The sequence below is a fragment of the Oncorhynchus nerka genome, linkage group LG27 (assembly GCF_034236695.1).
Source record: "Oncorhynchus nerka isolate Pitt River linkage group LG27, Oner_Uvic_2.0, whole genome shotgun sequence".
NCBI classification, from domain to species: Eukaryota; Metazoa; Chordata; class Actinopteri; order Salmoniformes; family Salmonidae; genus Oncorhynchus; species Oncorhynchus nerka.
In genome coordinates this window covers 43,482,611-43,501,957 of record NC_088422.1, presented here as the reverse complement: position 1 = coordinate 43,501,957, position 19,347 = coordinate 43,482,611, and the positions used below count along the sequence as shown (strand labels likewise).

Sequence of the window (19,347 nt, the reverse complement as noted above, 5' to 3'; positions counted from 1 at the left end):
GTCCCGGGCGCGCAATTTTCCCCACCCTGATGTATATTTTGGATTTGTACTTTAGCATGTGTTACTTTGATTTTCTTTTACCATTGAAGTGTTTTGTATGTTATTATCAGGTTATATTAAGTTGCACTGAGATTGAACTACAATTGTTTTTTTTGTTTTTTATACAATTGCCTTCATACTGTATAGTAATAAAACATGCAGGGAACAGGTCTCGAACCCTCGACCTTCTAGCCCGTGGTCCGGCGCGCTATCGACTGTGCCGCAAAAGCATGGTCGATCTACTTCACGTCGCCTGAATATGACGGCATAAACCCTTGCCATGGACATGCTCGTACTGTCTGTGCCGGGAACTGGATGCAGCCACTCCAACCAGGTTAGTGCCTACGACAGTCCACAAAACAGAGCATTACTGTTTTCGTATTCGCCATAAGATCTTCTGTATTGAATGCACAGGTCTTGTCTCCTTTTACAGAAAACACTGTTAGGAAATTACCCCGCTTTCGTTTTAAAACCATGCACATGTGGCTGAGGCTCCAGTAAGTTTTCCGTCATCGGATGCTTTATTTGAGAGACGACCTGCCACCTCCCCTCTCTCACCACTAACGAAAGTAGATTAATATAATATATAAATATGTAGAAACAAGTAAGAGTTTAGCCTACAAACCTAAATGAAGCAAAATGCCGCAATGATGGAAATACCTTCAAGTTGACATACATGTCAATGTGACATTTATCATGATGTAAAAGTACCAACTATTCACAGTGCATGAGTGGCAACCCAAAGTGTGGGTGGAGTATTAATTATTATAGGCTACCTACTCATCACATAAAGGTTTACTAACGACTGCTGTGAAACTAGAGAGAGAGCAATAGTAATGTTGTTGAACAAAGCCTATGGGAAAATGAATGGAATTTTTGGTTAAACGCCAAAAATATGGTCTCTGGTAAACACCGGCTTAAGAGCTCTTAAAAGTTTTGTTCTATGAAATAATCTTCAGCTTCCAACATCACTTTTTGTGAATTTTGAAGCATTTATGTAATAAAATTAACACAACGCACATAAAGGCTTTCCAAATTCACAAAGGTCGTGTTAACTGACTGATATTATCTCACAGTACAAAACATATCAGATCTCTTAAGCCTGTGTTTACCACAGACCGTATTTTCAGCGTTTCGCGGCGGCCGGTAGACTAGTGGTTAGAGCGTTGGGCCAGTAACCAAAAGGTTGCTAGATCGAATCCCAGAGTTGAGGAGGTAAAAATCTGTCATTCTGCCCCTGAACAAGGCAGTCTACTTTCCATCAGACACTTGGAGAAGAATCCACCTTTCAGCAGGACAATAACCTAAAATGAAAACGGCAAATATTGTATAATCCAAGTTTGCAAAGCACTTAGAGACTTATCCAGAAAGACTCACAGCTGTAATCGCTAACATGCATTGACTCAGGGGGGTTGAATATTTATCTTATCAATATATATATATTTATTTTCCATTAACAAACATTTGATAAAAACATTACAGAGTATTTTGTGTAGATTGTTAACAATTTGTATTTTATTTTAATCCTGCTTTGTAAAACAACAAAATGTGGAAAAAGTCCAGGGGTGTGAATTCTTTCTGAAGGCACTGTATGTCTCTGTGTCACTTTGTTTTTATTCTCCTACTTCCTCTCAGGGAGAGACATTTGAGGAACTCACACTGTACAGTTTAATTGCAGCTTTGGCCTGCCAAGCCTCCATAACCCTGAGGCTGGAGCAGGGGAAATGGAAATGCTAGGTTGTAACGGCAAAGTGGCTGGCTGGCTGGCTCTCATAGGGGACCTTCAGTTTACTGTAAAACAGTTTGCTTTTTGGAGCTTGGACCTGTAGGCCTGCGGATCCATTTCCTCCCAAAATAAATATGTATACAGTATATATATTAAAACATTTTTGGCTGGGGGACTCAGTCGGGGTCTGAGTCCCCCAGCCAAAAGTGCAATTTCGAAAAAGTGCAATTTCGAGATGTGGATAATTAGTTTTTCTCTTGTTATGTTAGTCACAGACAGTCACTCAATTAGCCCATGTCAGCAATTATTTTTGATTGGTATTGTATGTTTGTCAGGCCTATATAGAGCCTTCGGAAACTATTCAGACCCCCTTGACTTTTTCCACATTTTGTTACGTTACAGCCTTATTCTAAATTCTAAAATCCCAGAGCGCTAAGAACCTTGGCGTGATCCTGGACAACACCCTGTCGTTCTCAACTAACATCAAGGCGGTGGCCCGTTCCTGTAGGTTCATGCTCTACAACATCCGCAGAGTACGACCCTGCCTCACACAGGAAGCGGCGCAGGTCCTAATCCAGGCACTTGTCATCTCCCGTCTGGATTACTGCAACTCGCTGTTGGCTGGGCTCCCTGCCTGTGCCATTAAACCCCTACAACTCATCCAGAACGCCGCAGCCCGTCTGGTGTTCAACCTTCCCAAGTTCTCTCACGTCACCCCGCTCCTCCGCTCCCTCCACTGGCTTCCAGTTGAAGCTTGCATCCGCTACAAGACCATGGTGCTTGCCTACGGAGCTGTGAGGGGAACGGCACCTCAGTACCTCCAGGCTCTGATCAGGCCCTACACCCAAACAAGGGCACTGCGTTCATCCACCTCTGGCCTGCTCGCCTCCCTACCACTGAGGAAGTACAGTTCCCGCTCAGCCCAGTCAAAACTGTTCGTTGCTCTGGCCCCCCAATGGTGGAACAAACTCCCTCACGACGCCAGCCAGGACAGCGGAGTCAATCACCACCTTCCGGAGACACCTGAAACCCCACCTCTTTAAGGAATGCCTAGGATAGGATAAAGTAATCCTTCTCACCCCCCCCGCCCCTTAAAATATTTAGATGCACTATTGTAAAGTGGCTGTTCCACTGGATGTCATAAGGTGAACGCACCAATTTGTAAGTCGCTCTGGATAAGAGCGTCTGCTAAATGACTTAAATTTAAATGTAAATGTAGATTAAATAAATACAAATCCTCATCAATCTACACAAAACACCCCATAATGACAAGACAACATTATTGCAAAAAAAACTGTGTTAAGCCAGATTTCGTTAGCCTCCTGAGGTTGAAGAGGTACTGTTGCTCCTTCTTTACCACATTGTCTGTGTGGGTGGACCATTTCAGTTTGTCAGTGATGTGTACGCCGAGGAACTTGAAGCTTTCCACCTTCTCCACTGCGGTCCCATCGATGTGGATAGGGGGGTGCTCCCTCTGCTGTTTCCTGAAATCCATGATCATCTCCTTAGTTTTGTTGACGTTGAGTGAGAGGTTATTTTCCTGGCACCACACTCCCAGAGCCCTCACCTCCTCCATGTCGGCTGTCTCATCGTTGTTGGTAATCAAGCCTACTACTGTTTTGCCATCTGCAAACTTGATGATTGAGTTGGAGGCGTGCATGGCCACGCAGTCATGGGTGAACAGGGAGTACAAGAGGGGGCTGAGCATGCACCCTTGTGGGGCCCCAGTGTTGAGGATCAGCGAAGAGGAGGTGTTGTTTCCTACCTTCACCACCTGTGGGCAACTTGTCAGGAAGTCCAGGACCCAGTTGCACAGGGCAGGGTTCAGACCCAGGGCCTCAAGCTTGATGATGAGCTTGGAGAGTACTATGGTGTTGAATGCTGAGCTATAGTCAATGAACAGCTTTCTTACATAGGTATGCCTCTTATCCAGATGGGACAGGACAGTGTGCAGTGTGGTGGCGATTGCATCATCTGTGGATCTATTGGGGCGGTAAGCAAATTGAATTGGGTCTAGGGTGGCAGGTAAGGTGGAGGTTGGAGGTCGACAGATTATGATTTTTCAACGCCTATACCGATTATTGGAGGACCAAATAAGGCAGATTTATTCATTTGTATTAATGACAATTACAACAATACTGAATTAACACTTTTATTTTAACTTAATATACAGTGGGTTCCAAAATTACTGGCACCCCTGATTGGCAATGCACAAACAATGCTTAAAGAAACATAAACAATATAATTATAGAGAGAAACTCAAAATACCAACATGTGAGAAATACTGTACTTTATTAATGTTTCAATGGAACCAACCAAAATAATTTATTGATTTAATTAAAAATCAATGTCCTCCAAATCAAGGTTTCACAATTAATGGCACCCTTAATTAAAGATTATTGTAAATAACATCTACCAAAATTAAACCACAAATTAAATTCCACTTAAGTTTATCTAAGTCTTAAGGAACTATATTGAGCCATTACATCACTTCCTGTTTCACTAGGGTATAAAAATGAGGTAACACGCATGCAATATCCCGCTGTCATCCAACACTATGAAGAAAACAAAAGAACTAGCGGTTCAAAAGAGACAGATGATCATAAACCTTCATAAATCTGGTAATGGCTACAAGAAGATCCACAAATGATTGAATATACCACTGAGCACTGTCAGGGCAATTATTGGAAAATTCAGAAGATATGGAACAGTTGAAAACCTCACAGGTAGAGGACGCAAATGCATTTTGCCCCCCAGGATAGGGAGGAGGATGGTGAGAGAAGCAACAAAATCCCCAAGAATCACTGTGAAAGAATTGCAGGCCTTGGTGGCGTCTTGGGGTCACCAGGTTTCAAAAAGCACCATCAGACGCTACCTCCACATCCACAGGCTCTTTGGAAGGGTTGCCAGAAGAAAGCCCTTTCTGACCCCAAGACACAGACGCAAACGCTTGGAGTTTGCCAAACGTCATTTAAATTATGACTGGAAGAAGGTGCTCTGGTCAGATGAGACCAAAATTGAACGTTTTGGTCAGATACAGCATCGACATGTTTGGCGTTGAAACAGATGCATACAAGGACAGGCACCTCATACCCACGGTGAAATATGGTGGTAGGTCAGTGATGTTTTGGGGCTGTTTTAATTCCAGAGGTCCAGGGGCACTGGTTAAGATTGATGGAATAATGAATTCTACCAAGTATCAGGCAATTTTGGCTGACAATCTGGTTGCCTCTGCCAGAAGGCTGGGACTTGGCCGTAGGTGGTCTTTCCAACAAGACAATGACCCGAAACATACCTCAAGATCCACACAGAAATGGTTCTGTGACAACAAAATCAATGTTTTGCCATGGCCATCTCAGTTGCCGGACCTCAATCCAATCGAAAATCTGTGGGCTGAGTGGAAGAGGGCAGTTGATAAGCGCAAACCCAAGATTGTGAAGGATCTTTTTAGGGATCTGCATAGAGGAATGGTCCAAAATCCTTCCAAATGTGTTCCTTAACCTTGCCTAACATTACAGGAAAAGACTCCATGCTGTTATCCTTGCCAGAGGTGGTTGCACTAAGTACTAAATGAGGAGTGCCAATAATTATGAAACCTTGATTTTGGTTAAATTGATTTTGTATTAAATAATTGAATGATTTTGGTTGGTTCCATTGAAACGTTAATAAAGTACAGTATTTCTCATATGTTGGTATTTTGAGTTTCTCTATAATTATATTGTTTATATTTTTAAGTATTGTTTGTGCATTGCCAGTAATTGTGGAGCCCACTGTATACAATACATCAATCAAATACATTTTCCCTCAAATAAATAATGAAATATGTTCAATTTGGTTCAAATAATGCATAAACAAAGTGTTGGAGAAGAAAGTAAAAGTGCAATATGTGCCATGTTAAAAAGCTAACGTTTAAGTTCCTTGCTCAGAACATGTGAACATATGAAAGCTGGTGGTTGCTTTTAACATGAGTCTTCAATATTCCCAGGTAAGAAGTTTTAGGTTGAGGTTATTATAAGAATTATAGGACTATTTCTCTCTATACCATTTGTATTTCAAATACCTTTGACTATTGGATGTTCTTATAGGCACTTTAGTATTGCCAGTGTAACAGAATAGCTTCTGTCCCTCTCCTCGCCCCTACCTGGGCTCGAACCAGGAACACATCTACAACAGCCACCCTCGAAGCGTCGTTACCCATCGCTCCACAAAAGCCGCGACCCATGGGGAACAGAGCAAGGGGAACAACTACTCCAAGTCTCAGAGCAAGTGACATTTGAAATGCTATTGAAATGTTATTAGCGCGCACCCCGCTATCTATCTTGCCATTTCACATTGGTTACACCAGCCTAATCTCGGGAGTTGATAGGCTTGAAGTCATAAACAGCGCAATGCTTGAAGCATTGCGAAGAGCTGCTGGCAGACGCACGAAAGTGCTGTTTGAATGAATGCTTACGAGCCTGCTGCTGCCTACCACCACTCAGTCAGACTGCTCTATCAAATATCTAATTATAACATAATAACACACAGAAATACGAGCCTTAGGTCATTAATATGGTCAAATCCGGAAACTATAATTTAGAAAATAAAAAGTTTATTCTTTCAGTGAAATACGGAACCGTTCCGTATTTTATCTAACGGGTGGCATCCATAAGTCTAAATATTCCTGTTACATTGCACAACCTTCAATGTTATGTCATAATTACGTAAAATTCTGGCAAATTAGTTCACAACGAGCCAGGTGGCCCAAACTGTTGCATATACCTTGACTCTGTGTGCAATAAACGCAAGAGGAGTGACACAATTTCCCTAGTTTAATATTGCCTGCTAACATGAATTTATTTTAACTAAATATGCAGGTTTAAAAAATATATACATCTGTGTATTTGATTTTAAGAAAGGCATTGATGTTTATGGTTAGGTACATTCGTCCAATGATTGTGCTTTTTTCGCAAATGCGCTTTTGTTAAATCATCCCCCGTTTGGAAAAGTTGGCTGTCTTTGTTAGGAAGAAATAATCTTCACAGTTCGCAACGAGCCAGGCGGCCCAAACTGTTGCATATACCCTGACTTTGTTGCACAGAACGCAAGAGAAGTGACACAATTTCCCTAGTTAAAAGAAATTCATGTTAGCAGGCAATATTAACTAAATATGCAGGTTTAAAAATATATACTTGTGTATTGATTTTAAGAAAGGCGTTGATGTTTATGGTTAGGTACACATTGGTGCTTTTTTCGCGAATGCGCTTGTTAAATCACTCGTTTGGCAAAGTAGGCTATGATTCAATGATAAATTACCAGGCACCGCATCGATTATATGCAACGCAGGACAAGCTACATAAACTAGTAATATCATCAACCATGTGTAGTTAACTAGTGATTATGTTAAGATTGATTGTTTTTTATAAGATACGTTTAATGCTAGCTAGCACCTTACCATGGCTCCTTGCTACACTCGCTTAACAGGTAGTCAGCCTGCCACGCAGTCTCCTTGTGAAGTGCAATGTAATCGGCCATGATCGGTGTCCAAAAATGCAGATTACCGATTGTTATGAAAACTTGAAATCGGCCCTAATTAATCGGCCGACCTCTACTGGAGGTGATATGATCCTTGACTAGTCTCTCAAAGCACTTCATGATGACAGAGGTGAGGTGCTACAGGCCAATAGTCATTTAGTTAAATTACCTTTGCTTTCTTAGGTACAGGGACAATGGTGGCCGTCTTGAAGCATGTGGGGACAACAGACTGGGAAAGGGAGAGATTGAATATATCTGTGAACACACCAGCCAGCTGGTCTGCACACGCTCTGAGGATGCAGCTATGGATATCATCTGGGCTGGCAGCCTTGCGATGGTTAAATGTCTTACTCACGTCAGCCACGAAGAAGGAGAGCCCACAGTCCTTGATAGCGGGCCGCGTCGGTAGCACTGTATTATCCTCAAAGCAAGTGAAGAAGGGGTTCAGCATGTCCGTAAGCAAGACGTCTGTGTCCACAACGTGGCTGGTTTTCCTTTTATAATCCGTGATTGTATGTACACCCTGACACATACGTCTCGTGTCTGAGCCGTTGAACTAGGACTTTGTCCCTATACCGACGTTTAGCCTGCTTGACTGCTTTGCAGAGGGAATAACTACACTGTTTGTATTCTTCCATATTCCCAGTCCTCTTGACCTGGTTAAATGCAGTGGTTCGCGCTTTCATTTTTGTGCGAATGCTCCCATCTATCCACGGTTTCTGGATGGGGTTGGTTTTGACCTGTTTTGAGTGTAGGGGGCAATATTTTGATGTTTGGATGAAAAACGTACCCAAATTAAAATGCCTATTTCTCAGGCCCAGAAGCTAGAATATGCATATAATTCAGATTAGGATAGAAAACACTCTAAAGTTTCCAAAACTGTCAAAATATTGTCTGTGAGTATAACAGAACTGATATTGCAGGCGAAACTAGGAAGTGCCTCTTATTTTGAAAGCTCCCTGTTCCATTGCATGCCTTCCCTCCATTTAAAGGGATACCAACCAGATTCCTTTCCCTATGGCTTCCACATGGTGTGAACAGTCTTTAGACATAGTTTCAGCCTTTTATTCTGAAAAATGAGCGAGAACGATCACATCGCGTCAGTGGAGTTTTGCATGAGCAACAGCTTGGAGCAGACATCTTCTCTCTCTCTCCTATTGAAAAACCTACGGTCCGGTTGAAATATTATCGATTATTTATTGTAAAAACAACCTGAGGATTGATTATAAAAAACGTTTGACATGTTTCTACAAACTTTACGGATACTATTTGGAATTTTTGTTTGCCCCGTTGTGACACATTTATTGTGTAACTGGGAGTCTTGTGAGTGCAAACATCAGAAGATCATCAAAGGTAAGCGATTCATTTTTATTGCTTTTCTGACTTTCGTGATCAATATTCTTTGCTGCTAGCTGTTTGTAATGTTTTGTCTGCTGAGATAGATGTCCTTACATAAACGCTTGGTTTGCTTTAGCTGTAAAGTTTTTTTGAAAGCTGACACACCAGGAGGATTAACAACAAGCTAAGCTATGTTTTGCTATATTGCACTTGTGATTTCATGAAAATTAAATATTTTCAAGTAATTTAATTTGAATTTGGAGTTCTGCAATTCAGCGGATGTTGACGAAAATTATCCCCCTAACGGGATGGGCGCGCCAAAAAGTTAATAGGCACAGTGGTTACAAGATCTCCTATGCACTTCCTGATAAACTCATTCACCGTATCGGTATATGTGTCGATATTATTTTCTGAAGCTACTCTGAACATATTCCAGACCGCGTGATCAAAACAATCTTGAAGCGTGGATTCCGATTGGTCAGACCCAGCGTTGAATAGTCCTTACCACGGGTGCTTCCTGTTTGAGTTTCTGCCTATAGGTAAGGAGGAGCTAGATGGAATCGTGGTACGATTTGCCGAATGGAGGTCGGGGGAGGGCCTTAAATGCATTCTGGAAGGTAGTATAGCAATGGTCGAGCATTTTAGCAGCATGAGTACAACAATCATAGAATTTCGGGAGCCTTTTCCTCAAATTGACTTTGTTAAAATCCCCACCTACAATAAATGCATCCTCAGGATATGTGGTTTCCAGTTTGCATAAAGTCCAGTGAAGTTCTTTGAGGGCCGTCGTGGTATCCGCTTGAGGGGGATATAGACCGCTGTGGCTATGGTTGCCGAAAATTATCTCGGGAGATAGTACGATCGGCATTTGATTGTGAGATATTCTAGGTCGGGTGAACAGAAGGGCTTGAGTTCCTGTATGTTACCACAGTTACGCCATAAGGCATTAATCATAAAACATATACCTCCACCCTTCTGCTTCCCGGAGAGATGTTTGTTCCTGTCGGTGCGATGTACTGAGAACCCAACTGGCTTTACAGAGTCAGACGGTATATCTCGAGCGATCCATGCTTCTGTGAAGCAGAGCAGGTTACAATCCCTGGTGTCTCTCTGAAAAGCAACTCTCGCCTTGAGCTCATCAATTTTATTAACCAGAGATTGGACATTAGCGAGTAAAATAGTCGGGAGCGGTGGGTGGTGTGCATGCTTCCTAAGTCGGACCAGAAGACCGCCTCTAGTACCTCTCCTTCGCCGGTGTTGTTTTGGGTCAGCCTCTGGAATAAGTTAAATTGCTCTGGGGAGAGCAAACAAAGCATCCGCTCCAGGGAAGTGGTAATCCTGCTCGTAATGCTGGATGTTCTGGTGAGTTACCTACGCTCTAATATCCAATAGTTCTTCCCGGCTGTATGTAATGACACAAAACAATTCCTGAGCTAATAACGTAAAAAATTGTACATAAACAAACAAAATATTTTAGAGTTGTATACAAGCTAGTCGCGATGTTGACATCTTCGTCGGCGCCATCATCATATCATGTCAGTGGCCTCCATCATTCTTAAAAAGAAGAAGTTTGGAACCACCAAGACTCTTCCTAGAGCTGGCTGCCAGGCCAAACTGAGCAATCGGTGGAGAAGGGCCTTGGTCAGGGAGGTGACCAAGAACCCGATTTTCCCTCTGACAGAGGTCCAGAGTTCCTCTGTGGAGATGGAAGAACCTTCCAGAAGGACAACCATCTCTGCAGCACTCCACCAATCAGGCCTTTATGGTAGAGTGGCCAGACGGAAGCCACTCCTCAGTTAAAGGCACATGACAGCCCACTTGGAGTTTTCCAAAAGGCATCTAAAGACTCACAGACCATGAGAAACAAGAATCTCTGGTCTGATGGAACCAAAATTGAACTCTTTGGCCTGAAGCCAAGCGTCACGTCTGGAGGAAACCTGGCACCATCCATACGGTGAAGCATGGTGGGGGCAGCATCATGCTGTGGGGATGTTTTTCAGCGGCAGGGACTGTGAGACTAGTCAGGATCTAGTGAATTATGAATGGAGCAAAGTACAGAGAGATCCTTGATGAAATCTTGCTCTAGAGCGCTGAGGACCTCCGACTGGGGCGAAGGTTTCTTAGATATTACTGCACTGTCGGAACTAGAAGCACAAGCATTTCGCTACACTCACATTTACATCTGTAACCATGTGTATGTGACCAATAAAATTTGATTTGATTTGAGGTTCACCTTTCAACAGGACAACGACCCTAAGCACACTTCGTGACAAGTCTCTGAATGGTCTTGAGTGGCCCAGCCAGAGCCCGGACTTGAACCCGATCGAATATCTCTGGAGAGACCTGAAAATAGCATTGTAGCGACGCTCCCCATCCAACCTGACAGAGCTTGAGAGGATTTGCAGAGACGAATGGGAGAAACTCCCCAAATAGAGGTATGCCAAGCTTGTAGCGTCATACCTAAGAAGACTCAAGGCTGTAATCGCTGCCAAAGGTACTTCAACAAGGTTCTGAGTAAAGGGTCTGAATACTTATGTAAATGTGATATTTCAGTTATTTACTTTTAATAAATTTGCAAAAATGTGTATAGTGTGTAGATTGATGGAAAGAAACAATTTAATTAATTTTAGAATAAGGCTGTAACGTAGCAAGATGTGGAAAAAGGGTCTCAATACTTTCCAAAGCCACTGGATGTGGACCACCTTACCTGGCTGATAAGGTTGATATGTGCTGTATACTGTACATATTGATTGAACACTCTATCAGTTGATTGATTGATTGACATTGCGTTTTCCTCTAGAATTAAATAGATGACCTCTGAAATGGATGGTGATGGTGATATGGACCCAGGCAGGGACGACTTGCCCCTCAGAGCCAACACCAACCACATCCTGGTCAGACACTATGTCTTGGACCTGGACATAAACCTCCAAACTAAGGTTATCACTGGTACTGTGGTGCTCTTCCTGGAGCCAGGCCCACTGGCTGGAGATGGGAATGGGGCTGGGGAAGGCGCCCCAACCCCACCCCAAACATCCCAGACTGATGACTCCTGGGAGGATGAGAGCCACAGAGACTTTACCTTAGTTCTGGACTGCTGTGACCTCACTGTGTCAAAAGTAGAGGAGTTGGACGTGACCTCTGTGTCAGATATGCAGGGTCTCCTAAAGGAGGTCAAGGGTGAGGGGTCAGGTGTTGGCCCACAACCAGACAGCCAATCAGCTGTGCTCATTCAGAGGCTGATCTCCCTACCGTCCACCCAATGGAAAAAGCAACACCACCTGTACTTCCAGTGCAGTCATGCCCCTGCTTCTGAGGGTGGGAGACCCCTCATCTTCCACATTGACCGCTGGAGCCTGCAGGTGAGGAAGAGGGGGGTTCGGACCATCCAGGAGTTCCCCCGAGCCCTGAGGGTCTGCTACAAGACCAAGCCGGAGGGAGGCTCTGTCAGGTGGACTAAAGATCAGGACAACAGGTGGGACATCAATATCTACTGTATGCTTCATGCTCAGACTGATAACATATAGGACACCAGTTGTTTCCATCTGTCTACTCTCAGGGTGAAACAAACTATCCAGTAGATAAACCAAGATAAATCTGTCCCATGAACAGTACGATGAAGGAAGTTGTTTACCGTTTACTCCTCTAGGTCATGTGTTTACACCGCCGGCTCCCCCATCAACAACCGTGCCCTCTTCCCCTGTCAGGAGCCTCCTGTCGCCATGTCGACGTGGCAGGCCCAGGTACGAGCCCCTAGGGAGTGTGTGGTTCTATTGAGTGGAGAGAACCAGGCCCAGCCCACACACCTGCACCACACAGGTACTACACTCCTGATCAGTGTACAGCGGATAAGTGCAAAGTGGTACAGTTCACCAGTTCACTCACCCACTCTCTGTCTCTCTCTCCCTCCTCTGTCTAGGTCTCTCTAGCTGGGACTACTATGTAACTATGCCTATGCCTGCCTCCACTTTTACCTTGGCAGTGGGTTACTGGCGCCAGGCCACAGCACAACTTTCCACAGCACAGCTTACCCCTCCTGTGCAGGGTACAAGGGCTGGGGCCTCCCATACGCATGCTGGCAGGTATGATTTATTTCCCATAAGACCCCTCCTCTCTTGTCCCCCCCCCCCTCATGGTTTCCCTCCAACCCAGCCATACCAGGCGGTAGAACCGGGTCTTCCCCAGCAGTGCTTTCCCCTGCCCTGAAGAGTTCACCACAGGCTGAGGGTTTGAGGGCTCCACCACCATGCTGGCAGCTCTGTCATTCTTCCCGTAATACCACCCTTTCTACCTCCTCCTCTCATGGTTTCCCTCCAACCCAGCCGTTAACCCCAGGGCTTCTCCTGCTACAAGGAGGGCCTTTTTATCCTCAGTGAACGGCTAGAGGAAACTTGGAACACATTTGGGTTTTGCAGTTCCAGTACTGAGATGGAGTTACTGTAACTGAATGGAAGTCCAATTAAATGTAATGTTAGGGTTTTCTCTGGCTTTCCTGTGTGATACAATGTTCCATATTTCCATCCCTCTCGTTTCTAAACCCGTAGTCAAAATAGCGAAAATACAAGCCTGAATTTTTTCCCCCCCTTCTCCCCATCACACAGCTTGGACCTGAATCCATTCACCAACATGGACCATCCCATCATCACCAGCCCACAGTCTACATTAGTCTACTCAGGCCTGAAGGATGAGAAGCACTCTGAGAGCGACTGCTCAGGTCTGGGCGATGACAACTTCACCTGTTGCCATGCGGATTACCCCTGTCCATTCACCGACCCATCCGCCTGGAGCCAAGAGGTGGTCCCTCACCGGATGTTTGTCCCGTCCTCTCTGCTGCAGAAGGCCCAGGTCCAGGTCCTCCCCCTTCTGCCTGGCTGCCTGGCTGCAGCCCACGCTACCCTGGGTGTCCATCCCTTCCCCCGCCTCGACGTACTCATCGTCCCAGCAAGCTTCTCTAGTCTGGGCATGGCCAGGTAAGACTGGAGGGAGGACTGGAGGAAGGGATATGTATCGAGGAATAGATCATTTCACCACTCATGCACGCCTGTTTTGTTACTTTCAAATCTGCTGTTTTATTTACATTTGCAACTCGTTGACATGACTACTTTGCATTCGTGAACACTCGTAAAGCACCAGTGGCAGCCATGTTTCCCTCGTGTGTCTATATCCTTAATGGAAATATACAGATTCCACGTTCGCAATAAAGCTGAATAGCAGACAACCCCATGAACCCCAGTCCAACACCCCAACCCTTGGTCGACCCTCCAGTTGAAAGAGCCTGCTAGCCCCCATTCACCTCCTCGGCAGTGCTAGCTCAGACAGCCAGTCAATAGGGCTCTGTGTGTGTCCATGTTGTGTTGTTGACCTGGTCTCCAGGTACACTGGTCTGTTTGTGTTGGGCTGTTTAGTCTGCAGAGTGGAGGTCTGATGTTTAGAGGAAACCCACGGGTTGGCACACTGCTTTACCCCATCAACAGCCCCCCCCCCCCGTATATCTCACGATGCTGTTGACCTCTTTCTCTCTCTTCTGCACAGCTGTCTTTCCTATTTTCCTCCAGTTCTCTCCTCGTCTTCCTATATTAAGGCCTTGGGGGTTAACCACCACTCTGTTGATGTTTTGACTGCCCTGAAGCAGTCAAATTGCCCTGTTGGACAGCTACTGTAGCAGTTCACTTCATCCATGCATTCATACTTTCATATCCCATTTTGCTCATCCTTATGCAGTAGCTAAGCTACATCTTTCTCTGTGTGGGCTAGACAGAGTTTTGTGTTGCAGTTTTGATGAATGGTTCTTGGTTTTACTGAGAAGGCGGTAGCTCTACTGAATTCATAATATTATTGTTGTATTGCCAAGTACAGTAGATTCATTTGCAACAACATTTTGGTCCAATAACCTTTCTTAGACTGCATGCCCTTAGTTTTACTAATAGTCTACATGAAGTCTGAGAGGCAGTGGATGTTTCGAAATTTGTGTCAAATTATTTTCCTGTAATTTAATGAGGAGATATGCTTGGTACACATACATGCAGTCCCCATTGAATGTTCTGTCGTTTAGATTTTGGGGAAATTAAGTTATGTTTTTCTATGCAAAATAATTTGAGCACTTTTTGTGTGTGTGTGTGTGTGTGTGTGTTTTTTTTTATGGGAGTGAAATCCAGCCAGTGTCATTTAGATTAAGTTTGACTGAAGTTAAAATGCGAAGTTTGGGCCAAATAAAAGCTCAAAACGTCTGCTCTTTTTTTTACCATGCTCTCGATAAAATAAATAAATGCGTCTTTTGGGTGGCCAGTGGACAGTGGCCCAGTGTGTGTAGGCTGCCAGTGCCAACACCCTCTCTCTCTGCACCAGAACTCTGTCTGTAGTCTTCCACAGGAAATGAGGTCAGAACTGAATGTACTCCACAGGTTATGATGTCATTGGGAGGGGATCAGAAACATTGTAAAGGACAAAAGGTTTCCAGAGGGTCAACAACTCTGAGCCCAGAGCTCCAACTCACATATTTACAGTGGCAAGAAAAAGTATGAACCCTTTGGAATTACCTGGAATTCTATATAAATTGGTCATGAAATTTGATCTGATCTTCATCTAAGTCACAACAATAGACAAACACAGTCTGCTTAAACTAATAACACACAAACAATTATACGTGCAGGGTAGGAAAAGTATGTGAACCCTTGGATTTAATAACTGGTTGACCCTCCTTTGGCAGCAATAACCTCAACCACGTTTGCTGTAGTTGTGGATCAGACCTGCACAACGGTCAGGAGGAATTTCGGACCATTCCTCTTTACAAAACTGTTTCAGTTCAGCAATATTCTTGGGATGTCTGGTGTGAACCGCTCTTTTGAGGTCATGCCACAGCATGTCAAATCGGGTTGAGGTCAGGACTCTGACTGGGCCACTCCAGATGGCGTATTTTCTTCTGTTGAAGCCATTCTGTTGTTGATTTACTTCTGTGTTTTGGGTCGTTGTCCTGGTGCATCACCCAACTTTTGTTGAGCTTCAATTGGCGGACAGGTAGCCTTACATTCTCCTACAAAATGTTTTGATAAACTTGGGAATTCATTTTTCCTTTCGATGATAGCAAGCTGTCCAGGCCCTGAGGCAGCAAAGCAGCTCCAAACCATGATGCTCCCTCCACCATACTTTACAGTTGGGATGAGGTTTTGATGTCGGTGTGCTGTGCCTTTTTTTCTACACACAAAAAAGTTGTGTGTTCCTTCCAAACAACTCAACTGTAATTTCATCTGTCCACAGAGTATTTTGCCAGAAGCGCTGTGGAACATCCAGATGCTCTTTTGCGAACTTCAGCAATGTTTTTTTTGGACAGCAGTGGCTTCTTCTATGGTGTCCTCCCATGAACACCATTCTTGTTTAGTGCTTTACGTATCATAGACTCGTCAAACAGAGATGTTAGCATGTTCCAGAGATTTCTGTAAGTCTTTAGCTGACACTCTAGGATTCTTCTTAACCTCATTGTGCATTCTGCCCTGTGCTCTTAGTCATCTTTGCAGGACGGCCACTCCTAGGGAGAGTAGCAACAGTGCTGAACTTTCTCCATTTATAGACAATTTGTCTTACCGTGGACTGATGAACATCAAGGCTTTTAGAGATACTTTTGTAACCCTTTCCAGCTTTATGCAAGTCAACAATTCTTAATCTTGGGTCTTCTGAGATCTCTTTTATTCGAGGCATGGTTCACATCAGGCAACGCTTCTTGTGAATAGTTCTTTATTGGGCAGGGCAGCTCTAACCAACATCTTCAATCTCGACTCAATGATTGTACTCCAGGTTAGCTGACTCCTGACTCCAATTAGCTTTTGGCAAAGTCATTAGCCTAGTGGTTCACATACTTTTCCCAACCTGCACAGTGAATGTTTAAATGATTTATTCAATATAGACATCATGTTTATAAGGTGCTAACACCTTAAGGCTGATTTATTCTTTGCATAGCGAGGTTTGAGGATAGCTTCTTGCCCTGACTGTTTGAACTTGAGCTACGTAGGTGTAGTTGACAAAAAAAGAGACTCTGAGGATTCACTAATCCCAGCAGACTCCTGCCATGCCTGCCCCCCAGTGCCCCCTATTTTCTTGCGTGGGTCACAACCCAGCCCCCCCTCCCCATCTCTTTGCGTGTGGTACACTCCTGCAGGCCTCCAGACTTAACCGCAAGGCTACGCCACATGCAGGAAGGAGGGGGAGGTCGACAAAACATGGACCAGAGATGGAGATTGGGAGATGGGGGTGGGAAAGAAGGGGCATGGGAGGTCTTGAGCCAGACCTAACCACAAGACTGCCTACATGGAGGATGGAGGGAGGTTAACAAAACATGGAGATGGAGACGGGGTGGGAGGAGGAGAGTTTAAGGAGGGGTTTTAGCCATGGATCCCCCAGGATGTGGGAGAGGATGTGTGGATTATTCCCAGCAACAAAAGCCATTAGTCCCTGGAAGGACTTCAGAGGCTGCAGCTCTTTAATCTACAGATTGGGAAGTATGTGGGCCTGAGTTCTTGGGGCCAGGCCAACCGCTGCTTTTCTAGCATGCCCCTGTATAAAGAACAACAGGGGTGGCTGATGAGAGTAGGGGGAGGCAGGCAGGGGGCATTAAGTTATTGTGCTGGGATACAGGGAAAGGAGGCAAGGGGGGGGGTTAAGTTTTTGTACCCAGATACGGAGAGGGAGGGAGGGCAGGAAACCAAAGATTAAGAAGTCAAGTAAGGGCAGGTCTGGACTGACGGCCTGTGCCATGTACATTGTGTGCCCACAAATCTGTGTGACTCTGTAGTGTATAATTAATACTTGCAAAGAGACAGAACACCGTTTACACTTGCAAACAGTCAGTGAGCTACACGACTTTACACCAGCCTCTGTCAGAGCAGATGTCAAATTAGTTGAATAGCCTATTTAGTTTGTTTTGTTATATATTTTATATTTTGTGGTTTCTGTCTGTTTATACACGCCATTCATAAACAAACACTCCTTACCTGGGCCAAATCAGTAGAGGGTTCCCCTCTGTTGGTCTGTCTGTTTATACACGCTATTCATAAACAAACACTCCTTACCTGGGCCAAATCAGTACATTTACATTTACATTTAAGTCATTTAGCAGACGCTCTTATCCAGAGCGACTTACAATAGAGGGTTCCCCTCTGTTGGTCTGTCTGTTTATACACGCCATTCATAAACAAACACTCCTTACCTGGGCCAAATCAGTAGAGGGTTCCCCTCTGTTGGTCTGTCTGTTTATACACGCCATTCATAAACAAACACTCCTTACCTGGGCCAAATCAGTAGAGGGTTCCCCTCTGTTGGTCTGTCTGTTTATACACGCCATTCATAAACAAACACTCCTTACCTGGGCCAAATCAGTAGAGGGTTCCCCTCTGTTGGTCTGTCTGTTTATACACGCCATTCATAAACAAACACTCCTTACCTGGGCCAAATCAGTAGAGGGTTCCCCTCTGTTGGTCTGTCTGTTTATACACGCCATTCATAAACAAACACTCCTTACCTGGGCCAAATCAGTAGAGGGTTCCCTCTGTTGGTCTGTCTGTTTATACACGCCATTCATAAACAAACACTTACCTGGGCAAATCAGTAGAGGGTTCCCTCTGTTGGTCTGTCTGTTTATACACGCCATTCATAAACAAACACTCCTTACCTGGGCCAAATCAGTAGAGGGTTCCCCTCTGTTGGTCTGTCTGTTTATACACGCCATTCATAAACAAACACTCCTTACCTGGGCCAAATTAGTAGAGGGTTCCCCTCTGTTGGTCTGTCTGTTTATACACGCCATTCATAAACAAACACTCCTTACCTGGGCCAAATCAGTAGAGGGTTCCCCTCTGTTGGTCTGTCTGTTTGTCCGGCTGTGTCTGTCTGCCTGCCTCTGTCTGTAGAATCACCATGGTCAAACTGTTAAAGGCTTTGGTATGTGGAGGCACTGTGCGTGTCCTCTCCTGGTGCTGAGACAAGAGGAGGAGAAGGAACAGGAGGAGAGAGGGGAAAGAGGGGGGTGAGGAGGAAGAGGAGGAACAGTAAATGGGAAACATCAATGCGGACAGCAGGGGAGCTACTTAGCTCAGAAACACTTCCACACTTTAGTTAAAAACAACTCATTGTCTACAGTGGATGGAATGACATGAGAAAGTTGTAAAACTGAGACCTTGAAAACACTGAAGTGACTTTGAATGGCTTCTGCAGATAGAAGTCATTCAGCACAAGTCATTTAAATGTAAGGGTGTAATGTTCCCCAAACTCACAGTTCAGTGCTTATTGCGGTTTCGGGGTCACAGTTCAATTCGGTTTCGGTACAGCCGGATGAAATGAAATGCCAACCATTGCTGTAGTACATTTTTGTTTATTTAAGAAAATACAAAGTTCTGGTATTCCTGTTTCCGTATATGATCATGAGTCATATAATTCCTGATGAGAGCACAATCAGGAGTAGCAACACTTTGTATTTTCTTAAATGAATCCACACGATTACTCATCAACAACGATACTAAAATAAAGTGCACCATGCCAATGGGCATACAATGTGATAAAGATGTCCTTTACTGGTTGAAACCAGATCACAACCAGATTAAAAACGTATTTTTCATATTTTGGTTGATATCTGTTTTTGGTAGAAATCTGATTCAACTAAATCAAATCAAATGTTATTAGTCACATGCGCTGAATACAACAGGCCGACCTTACAGTGAAATGCTTATTGATAAGAATAAGGTAAC

The 19,347-nt window shown here is 44.3% G+C and overlaps 1 protein-coding gene across 5 annotated transcripts in view; it reads left to right on the top strand.

Moving 5' to 3' along the window:
• Positions 1 to 305: 305 nt before the first annotated feature.
• Positions 306 to 19,347, top strand: part of aopep (aminopeptidase O (putative)) — a 114,130-nt gene continuing 95,088 nt past the window's right edge. For 4 of the 5 annotated variants that reach the window (XM_029638299.2, XM_065011691.1, XM_029638298.2 and 1 more), the window contains exons 1-6: positions 306 to 373; positions 10,861 to 11,111; positions 11,418 to 12,092; positions 12,267 to 12,436; positions 12,537 to 12,699; positions 13,219 to 13,587. In XM_029638299.2, coding sequence (XP_029494159.2) covers positions 11,428 to 12,092; positions 12,267 to 12,436; positions 12,537 to 12,699; positions 13,219 to 13,587 — 1,367 coding nt within the window. In that variant the 5' untranslated portion in view covers positions 306 to 373; positions 10,861 to 11,111; positions 11,418 to 11,427. The remainder of the gene's footprint in view (positions 374 to 10,860; positions 11,112 to 11,417; positions 12,093 to 12,266; positions 12,437 to 12,536; positions 12,700 to 13,218; positions 13,588 to 19,347) is intronic. The other variant, XM_065011690.1, reaches the window with a different exon arrangement.